Source organism: Gossypium raimondii, chromosome 7, assembly GCF_025698545.1.
Source record: "Gossypium raimondii isolate GPD5lz chromosome 7, ASM2569854v1, whole genome shotgun sequence".
Classification (NCBI taxonomy): Eukaryota; Viridiplantae; Streptophyta; class Magnoliopsida; order Malvales; family Malvaceae; genus Gossypium; species Gossypium raimondii.
Window position 1 is genome coordinate 40,558,736 of NC_068571.1, and position 10,338 is coordinate 40,569,073.

The 10,338-nt window shown below is 30.9% G+C and overlaps 1 protein-coding gene across 1 annotated transcript; it reads left to right on the forward strand.

Moving 5' to 3' along the window:
* Positions 1–7,183: 7,183 nt before the first annotated feature.
* LOC105791399 (expansin-A6) lies at positions 7,184–8,840 on the forward strand. The gene is made up of 3 exons (XM_012619467.2): positions 7,184–7,501; positions 7,583–7,901; positions 8,196–8,840. Exons 1-3 carry the CDS (start codon positions 7,348–7,350, stop codon positions 8,503–8,505), a joined length of 783 nt encoding a protein of 260 aa, XP_012474921.1. The 5' UTR covers positions 7,184–7,347; the 3' UTR covers positions 8,506–8,840.
* The last annotated feature ends 1,498 nt before the right edge of the window (positions 8,841–10,338 follow it).

Here is a 10,338-nt window from a genome sequence, read left to right on the forward strand (position 1 = left end):
TTTCGGGGTTTAGTTTTTATCTCCATCTTTTGTACTCTTCATTCTTTTGCCATTATAGTAAAATTATCTTTGCCCGTGGTTTTTTATCCTCTTTTGAGGGGTTTTTCCACGTTAAATTTGTGTGTTCATCTTCTCAATTTCTTCTACTATTTTTACTTGTTCGTTGCTTAATCGGGACGATCCTAACAAGTGGTATCAGAGCTAGTTTAATTTTCATAGATTAGCCCGTTCAAAGATGGCAGCAACAAGCTTTGAAATTGAGAAGTTCGATGGTGAGACAAATTTCAATCTGTGACAAGTTCGGATGATGGCAATTCTAGTTCAAAACGACTTGAAAAAGGTTGTTACAGGGAAAAAACCTGAGAATCTAAATCAAACAGAATGGGAAGAGCTTGATGAAAAGGCCTTGTCTGCAATCCAGTTGTGCCTCGCGAATACAATATTGCAGGAGGTATTGATGGAGAAGACCTCATTCGCCTTGTGGAAAAGGTTAGAAACTCTTTATGCGACTAAGTCTCTGGCTAATAGTTTAGTGTTGAAACAACGTCTATTTACGTTTCGCATGAACGAAGGTGAGCTTCTTAGAGATCACATCAGTCAATTTGTTACTCTTTTAAATGATTTAAAGAACGTTGAGGTTCATATTGACGATGAAGATCAAGCTATGCTGTTATTGTGCTCTTTACCCTCTTCATACAAGTCTTTCAGGGAAACCCTGATTTATGGCAGAGACAAACTCTCGTTCGAAGATGTGAAGGGTCATTTGTTGAGTAGAGACAAACTCGACAATGAGTTTGGTTTGAATAGCAAAGCAGATAGGCAAGCTTCCGTTTTGGTAGCATCAAAGAAACGAGACAAAAGGTGTCGCTATTGCAAAAAGTTAGGTCACGTCAAAGCAGATTGTTATAAACTGTGAAATAAAAGAGCTGCTGAGAGTAACGAGGAAGATGTAGTTGGTGCTAATTTGGTCGATGAAGGCGGTGATGATTTCTTGTTAGTGTCAACGAGCGATAACTCCAAGCTTACGTCTGAGTGGATCCTAGATTCAGGATGTTCTTTCCACAGGTGTCCCAATAGAGAATGGTTCTCCACATACAGTTCAGTTGAAGGTGAGTTGTGCACATGGGAAACGATTCATCTAGTAAAATAATCGGTATTGGTACTGTTAAAATTAGGATACACGATGGGACGATTAGGACACTCTCAGATGTCAGGTATGTACCTGATTTACGAAAGAATCTCATCTCCTTGAGTATTTTAGACTTGAAAGGATGCAGAATCAATATCGAGTCGAGCGACATTAAAGTATCTCGTGGAGCTCTCGTTTTGTTAAAAGGTAAAAGAACTACAGTCTTTATATTCTGGAAGGTTCTACAATGACCGGTGAAATCGGATATCCCTCGTCCGTTACGGAGTCAAAGTCAACTCATTTGAAGCGGAGGCAACTTGGTCATAGGAGGGAAAAAGGTATGACCGTTTCGTTGAAGAGAGGTTCTCTTTTGGATGCAGGTTTTGAAAAGTTAAAGCACTGTATTCGTGAAAATTAGACCCGGGTTAGTTTTGATTTGGCAGTGCACAAGTCGAAGGCTAGAAGTCTTCTAGCTTCTAAGCATAGATTCGACTCAGTTAATTCCATGCATAGTTCAAGATAGGCCCGTGGCGGGTTTTGGCAAAGATGGCATTGAAAGAATTCGTGTCAAGGTGGAGATTGTTAGAATTGTGTGACCCAGATTCTAAGAGATTGCTTGCAAGTCAAGTTAAACAAAAATATATTTTCTTTCTAGAAGATTTAGTATTTATTAGTATAATATATTTAGCATTTATTAGTATAGTTTATTTGACTTACTAATTTAGCCTATAAATAGGCTCTTTACAATCTTAGAATTAAAAGACACCCATTAGATTAGAACTCATAACACATTCAGAGAATTTTGTGTTTACGTTTTGAGGGTTCTTTGTTTTTCGGGTTTTCGGGGTTTAGTTTTTATCTCCATCTTTTGTACTCTTCATTCTTTTGCCATTATAGTAAAATTATCTTTACCCGTGGTTTTTTATCCTCTTTTGAGGGGTTTTTCCACGTTAAATTTGTGTGTTCATCTTCTCAATTTCTTCTACTATTTTTACTTGTTCGTTGCTTAATCGGGACGATCCTAACATAATGAGTTAATCTCAAGTATCGACTGATAAGAATTTGGTTTGCATTGTTAAAAGAATCAAATGTGTTTAGATAAATATCAAATTAAGCTAATAGCTCTCCTCAATCTCATTATTCTTTCAAAAAACTATAGGCAAACTTTCATGAAAAGAAAAATACAGAACATAATGGTTCATTCAATGAAAGTTGGGACAATTGTATATTGAAATTATGCATGAATCTTTTTCGTTGAAGTTCTTAAACATTTTTTTAGAATGAGTAATAATTAAAGGTGTGTTTGGTTGGCTGAATTTTACATTACGACTCATAATGTTATATTTTGGAATAAAGTTTTGTTGTTTGGATTCTCAACATTCCGCCCACCTATTAATCTTACATTTTCAAATAGTGTCAAGATCATGTTGTATTATAGAGCGTAATCTCATTATGGCCAATTTTTTAAGTTATCTTAGACGAAAATAATATTAAATTTTGGACCGATTGATCCTTTCTATTTATTATTTTAATCAATTTAGGTTTTTCCTAAAATAAAATTAAAGACTAACTGAAAACAACTATATCTTTTTTTTCTTAAAGTGAAATAATATATACTTTAAAATTATAATTATTATATTTATTCTAATAAATTATTTATTAGTAAATTTATTATGGTTATAATTATAATTATGATCAACGATACAATAACTTTTCATGAATTATTATAATTATAATTTATAAAATTACTTCAACATTATATATTTACTTATTAATATGTATAAATTATAAAAAAAGTAAGGAATGTAATAATTTATCATAATTTTATAGAAATTGAGACTAAAAAAAATCATAAATGAATTAAACTTATTAAAAAACTTCTATAACAAGGACACGTTAGTGAGATGTGTTTCTAGGTAATCTTGAAATTTGGTTAGTTGAATTTTGCAGTACAACCTGTAATGCTATATATATTCCGAAATAAAATTATATTATTTGGATTCTCAACATGTAACGTCCCTCACTCGATCCGAGTAAGAGATGTTATATTTAAGCACATAATCATCTTTTAAAATCACATTCATATATTTGCTTTATAACATTTCTATTATACATTTATAGTTCATATTTACACTACCAAACCTAAGTACACGCCATCTCTAAAATCCAAAATGTATATATATACCAAAAAGAACTTGGTCTTGTAGCTTGAATTAGGGATGTGATCCAAGTTGAAGTAACAATCCTCGTAAAGAAGTAGTCCACATACCCTCAATCTATTTTCTTTCACCTACACGTTTAAACAAACAAGTTAAACTATTTGAATAGCTTAGTAAGTACTCTACTAAATTCAATCTTACAATTATATATATTTGATAACATTTATTCACACAGTTTCTTTCACTAATATACTTAAACTTTTAATTCATTTCCAAAACATAAAATCATTTAAATTAACTTTATAACTTATAGTTTTTACTTTAACACACATAGTCATTAATCAACTTTCACATTCACATACTAAAATCTTTTTATCATATCACAAATGTAACATAAACACTTAATTCACATATTTCATTCACATGTATTACTGAAACACATATATCAATAACACTTTTACTTTTAAATATCACTTTTGGAGTTCTTAGTAAGTGTCAGAGGAGTTCAATAATTTTGATACGTTGTAGAGATCCCGGCCAAACACAAACTCTTGGCCTATAATAGAACTTTGATAATGGGAACTCTAGAAAAAAATATATGGAACTCTAGTAAACACATCACATAATCCAATACTTCTCTCCTAATTCCCTCCAAAGCCCCCACATCACCAACTCGATTCCCATCAAAACTCTCAACCCCTCTCAACTCCAAAATCATTTCATTATCATATATCATATTTCCTCTGAGTTCACTAAGACATTTGTTCATATATCAATTTCATATAACTTACTTGATATATCACTTTGTATCATATTACTTATTCATTTTGAATCACATTAACACATTCACTACATTTTTGTTTCACATATTCACTTTATTTGCAATTCATAAAAATACAAACATAACATATATTCACAACACTTAACACTTTAGATTTCAATTCACTATCATTAAAAACTTTACTTTTTATAAAACTTCACTTAAATGTTTTATTTTACTATTTTAACACACTTAGTATTTTTGAACATTTTACAATTTAATCTCTAAATTCATGAAAATTCAATATTTACTTTTATAACACTTAATATCACTTTTCAGTTCATTTAAACATTTAATCACAATATCTATTTCACATATCAAATTTTAAAATCTTTACAATTTAGTCCTCTCTATAGCAATTTCACTATTCTACATCTATTCACTTATCAATCAATGACAAATAAATAACTTTTCACTCTTTATAATTTAATCCTTAGTTACATAAAATTTACTAATCACTAAATTATCACTTTATCATTTCTTACATTACTAACGTACCATTAATTACATATTCACTACTAAATTCAATATACATATTCAATAATCTTAATCATATCTTATTTAATTATTTCATATTAAAATTTAAATACACAACTATTCAAATTAAAATAAACTAACTTGAATTCACTTAAGTACTTACCTATTTCTTCACTCGAACTCAACCTTTCTCTTCACTTTTCTATGCTTTCCCTTACTCTCTCCTTCCACTAATTGATTTCCGTGGTAGAAAATGATCTCATAACACTTTAGGGTATAAAATTCGATTTAATCCCTATCCCAATTTTCCAACTCCACATATCAATACATATCCTTATCACATTCATAAATATATATATATATATATATATATATATATTTATTCAATTTCACACCCTTTCCAAAAATAGCCAATTTACCCTTTTAGTCCTTCAACTTTAAAAAATTTGCAATTTAGTACTTACTAAATTTCATTATTCGACTCTCTCTAGATACTTAATTCACTTTTAAAATACTTATCCTTTCTCAAAGACTAAAATTTTGGGTATTACGCAACACTTCAACCATCTCATAATCTTACACTTCAACTTAGAGTTGTTACTTTCTCCTATCACCTCAACTATTTCTTTATCCTATTTTTAATTGTAAAATCAAATCAAAGAATGATGCTTACAGGTGTAGAGACATTGGAGATACGTGGTGAGTTTTAGTTTAGCATTTTTTATTATGAAAATTAAGATTAAAAAGAAACTAAAATTTATATTCGAATATCTCAAATAAAATAAGATTACATGTTACCTATAATCTCACAAATTTATTAAAGTAAATGGCGTTTGTAAGGGGAGGAATGCATGAAAGAAGATGGAGTAAACATGCAGGTTGATTAGATTAGGAGGAAAAAGAAATAAAAGACATTGGCGTGGGGGAGTAGGGCGCAAGTGGCTCGAGATTTGGGTATATGTGGGCTCCACTTACAGTTAAACTCGAGATGATTACGGGATTTAATGGGCGTCGGATGCCTTTGCTTTGTTTAGCGTGTTATAGTTGGCTTACATCATTTAACCTTCTTTTATATGATTATTCTCATTCTCATACACACACCCCTGGGTTTTTTACTAAATTATTATAAAATAAAAAATAAAAAATAACCAAGATATTATAATTTTTTTTTATTTATCAAAAATATTATAATTTTTTATTTACTAAAATATACAAAAAAAAAGAAACAAAAACCTGCAAAAAAAAACATGTGTCGACACCAAAGGTGCCAAAGTGATTGGCGGAACCGATGGTGCCAAAGAGATTGGCGCCACTGGACTAAAATGTAACTATCTGCAGTTTTAAGGACCTGACATGCTAATTTACCATTTTAAATTTTGAAAGTGAATTGCTGCCGCTGGTGCGTGTGGGGTGCACTAAAATTGAAATGTGGCTAATTACCTTTTAAGCCCTCCTTATTTATTATTTTCTTTTTATTCCCCTTCAACTCACTTTTTTATTTAATAAATAAGCCCTCAACCTATTTTTGTAGTTAAATAAGCTCTTAATCTATGATTTTTACTCATAAAAGCCTTTTATTTTATTATTAAAGTAAATATATTTTACCTAAAGTAAAGCTATTTAAAAAGTATAAACTAATTAGTATTTTATTTATTATTTTGGTAATTCGATGAGAATAGTTTATATAAAAATTTACTAAATTTGATGAGAATAGTTTATAATTATAATTTATTTTTCTATTTGGGTTACATTTATGGGTGATCAGCTTTTATTATTACTTCGGTTTTTCAATAAGGCATGCCCTAGTATTTCTATTAATTTTTTAATTAAATCTAATATTAGTTAAGTGATAATTAAGATACTTAGAATTCTAATTAAGTAATGACTCTATTTTAATTTAATAAACTATTCTCATCAAATTACCAAAATAATACATAAAATGCTAATTAGTTTATATTTTTAAATAGCTTTACTTTAGATAAAATATATTTACTTTAATAATAAAATAAAGGGCTTTTATGAGTAAAAATCATAGATTAAGAGCTTATTTAACTACAAAAATAGGTTGAGGGCTTGTTTATTAAATAAAAAAGTGAATAGAAAGGGGAATAAAAAGAAAATAATAAATAATGAGGGCTTAGAAGACAATTAGCCACATTTCAATTTTAGTGCGCCCCACACGCACAGCGGCAACAATTCACTTTCAAAATTCAAAATGGTAAATTTGCATGTCAGGTCTTTAAAACTGCAGATAGTTACATTTTAGTCCCGTGCCGCCAATCTCTTTAGCACCATCGGTGCTGCCAATCTCTTTGGCACCTTTGGTGCCGCCACAGATTTTTTTTGCAGGTTTTTGTTTTTTTATATATTTTGGTAAATAAAAAAAATTATAATATTTTGGTAAATAAAAAAAATTATAATATTTTAGTTATTTTTTATTTTTTATAATATTTTAGTAACCCCCCCCCCCCCCCCACACCCCTCTTTCCTCCCGTCTTGTCTACACTCCATCATTTATATTATAAATTGATAGGTTTAGTGATATTAAATCCCGATATTTCTCTTTATCCTTGAAAAAAAAAATTAAAAAAAAATTACCAAATCCAAATTCCCCCTCTTTAAGTACCCCTCTTCCGTCTCCCTCAACTCTCACCACAACCCCCACTCTTGCTCTCTCTTCTCTTCCCTTCTTCTCTACAGATTTTCAGTAACTTATATAGAGTTTTAATTATAGTGTTGAGGTTGTTGGAGGAGGGGCAAAAATGGCAGTGGCGAGTGTAGTAGCATGCATTTTGCTGTTTCTCTCCTCCACAATGTGGATGGGTGAAGCTAGAATTCCTGGAGTTTATTCTGGTGGCGCATGGCAAAACGCCCATGCTACCTTCTATGGTGGTTCTGACGCTTCGGGCACCATGGGTATGTACTTTTCCCTCATTCTCTTAATTTCACATTTCAGACTCAACAAAACACTCAAATCCACCAACACTGACTTTGCAGGAGGAGCTTGTGGGTATGGAAACTTGTACAGCCAAGGATATGGAGTTAACACGGCGGCATTAAGCACTGCGTTGTTCAACAATGGGTTCAGCTGCGGTGCTTGCTTTGAGATCAAGTGTGCTAGTGATCCACAGTGGTGCCATTCAGGGAGCCCATCCATATTCATCACTGCAACCAACTTTTGCCCACCAAACTACGCTCTCCCAAGCGACAATGGCGGCTGGTGTAACCCTCCTCGTCCTCACTTTGACCTCGCCATGCCCATGTTCCTTAAGATTGCAGAGTACCGTGCCGGTATTGTTCCCGTTTCCTACCGCCGGTATGCCGCTATGTTTCCTTACCACTTTTTTTTCTAATATTAATTTGGTAATGATGTTTCGTGTTTAATTTATTTAATTGTCAGTAACATAAAATGCTACCCAATTTAATATGGAGAAACAGGGATTCAAAGACAAAAACGTATGGATTTTGTTTTCAAAATCTTTTTAAGAGTTAAAATTATTATTATATGTAATTTTCGGAGAAAAAAATTTGTTTAATCAATGTTATAATGAGATCCGCTCAAGATTAAAAAGAGTTAAAAAGGGTGGTGGCTTTGATTTAAATTACACAGGGTGCCATGCCGGAAAAGGGGAGGGATAAGGTTCACAATCAATGGATTCCGATACTTCAACTTAGTGTTGATTTCCAACGTGGCGGGTTCAGGGAATATCGTGAAGGCTAGTGTGAAAGGATCAAGGACAGGGTGGATGAGCATGGGTCGAAATTGGGGTCAGAATTGGCAGTCAAACGTTGTGCTGGTTGGTCAGTCACTCTCATTTAGGGTCACAGGCAGTGACAGACGCACTTCCACCTCTTGGAACATCGTCCCCGCCCATTGGCAATTTGGTCAAACATTCACGGGCAAAAATTTCAGAGTTTGATTTCTCAAAGAAAAAGAAAAAAAGAAAAATATTAGCCCCATAAGTTAGGAAAAGCCATTTCCAGTTTTACCCCTGATGGTCCAACTTTTGTTTTGTTAGGGTGATGTCTCTTTTTGACAAATTGGGTACTTGGGGTGTCTTCTTTATTTTAATTTTTGGTTCTGATTTTGGGGTTAATGGGTTTGCATTTGGGGTGGGGGAAGGACTGAGGCGGCTGCCACAAAATTGTAGCCCGCAGCCTAAATATTAAACTTTAATGTCATTAGCTATACTTTGGGAAAGTGTATTGTTTTTAACTTCAACTCAAATATATATTTTTATATTTGGTTTATTAATTTCATATTCTTACCAATATAATCTTTTCATTTAACTAAGCTAAACTTTGTTCTAATGTTTGGGTGATTATTTTAAATTGTATCTATCCACCTTTAATACGAGTAATTAAGGGATTTAATTTAAGCATGACTTTTTGGTTGTTTAATTTTATAAACAAAATTTATTTTAACTATTCATTTTATTTTGTCAAATCACCTAAAATTAATGTTTGTTAATTGTGTTAATATAGTATATCACATTAGTACTTGATTATTTTTTAAAATTAAAAATCTTTTTTATAATTTTAATTTTCAAAAACACTTTGTATATTTTTAAAATTTTAAATTTTAAAAATTAATTAATTGCTTATCTAGTATTCATATGGCAATCCATGCGTATGTCACATCAATAAAGTCAATAAATATTAATTTTTTCATCCATTTTAGAGCAATTTGACAAATGACACAAATTTAAAAGTTAAAAAAACGAAAAATTAAATGAGAAACTAAAATAACTTGCAAAATTGAAAGGTGGAATAAATCATTATGCTTTTAATTTATGATTTGATATTTAAATTTTCTTAGGTAAAATAGAAAACGATGGTCATAACAATGCAATTAAGGACGATTTTGCTTATGAGGCTTTGGCTCGTCAGCAAAAGAAAATATCTTTGAATCATGAGTATACTAGTTCGAATTTATCATGGGCAATTATACGAGTAGATTTTAAAGTCTCATCATATGTTGATGTTATGTGTGGATTTTTGTTCGAATTAGTTGTTTTATTTGAATTTTTTTAATTCTGTACTATAATAATTTGATTTTACTCGTTCAGATATCTTCATATCCCGCTACGTTCAGTTATACGGTTTGAAACGTATATTTATACTTTAATTGTACCACTAAATTAATTAAAAAAGAAGAAGAAGAAAAGAAAGCCTCCACGGATGCCCGCTCTGGCGACTTAGATAGAAGGTACAGCATAGGATCTTTCTATTTTATATCCTTTTATGGATTTTTATGTACTTATTTCTATTTTATATGTGGTAGAAGAGATTTTATGGCTAATATATAAAAAAACCCCTTCAACTACTAAATCATATTTCAACAACCACTTATACTTATTTTGTAGTTAAATAAACTCCTAGTATATTATCTTTACCTATTAAAGTCCCTAATTATGCATGTCATAACTTCATTAGTTATAAAAAAAATTCGTAAAAGTACCACAAAACTTCCTATACTATATCTTAAATTGCATTTTAGTTCATCTATTGTAAAATGAGCAAATTAATCTATGTACGCTAGATGAGTGAGTAAAATAATCCCTCTGTCAAAATTTGATGTTTATATATAAGGTATAATAATAAATTTAGTCCTTAATCTTTACATATTTATTCAATTTGACTCCTACTCTTTTATTGGAAGTAAATTAGAAAATTTTAAAACCGATAAGACTAAATGGTCAAAATGGCCTTAGTAACAAATTGAAAAAAAGTAAGCACTTTTAAAAATTAAA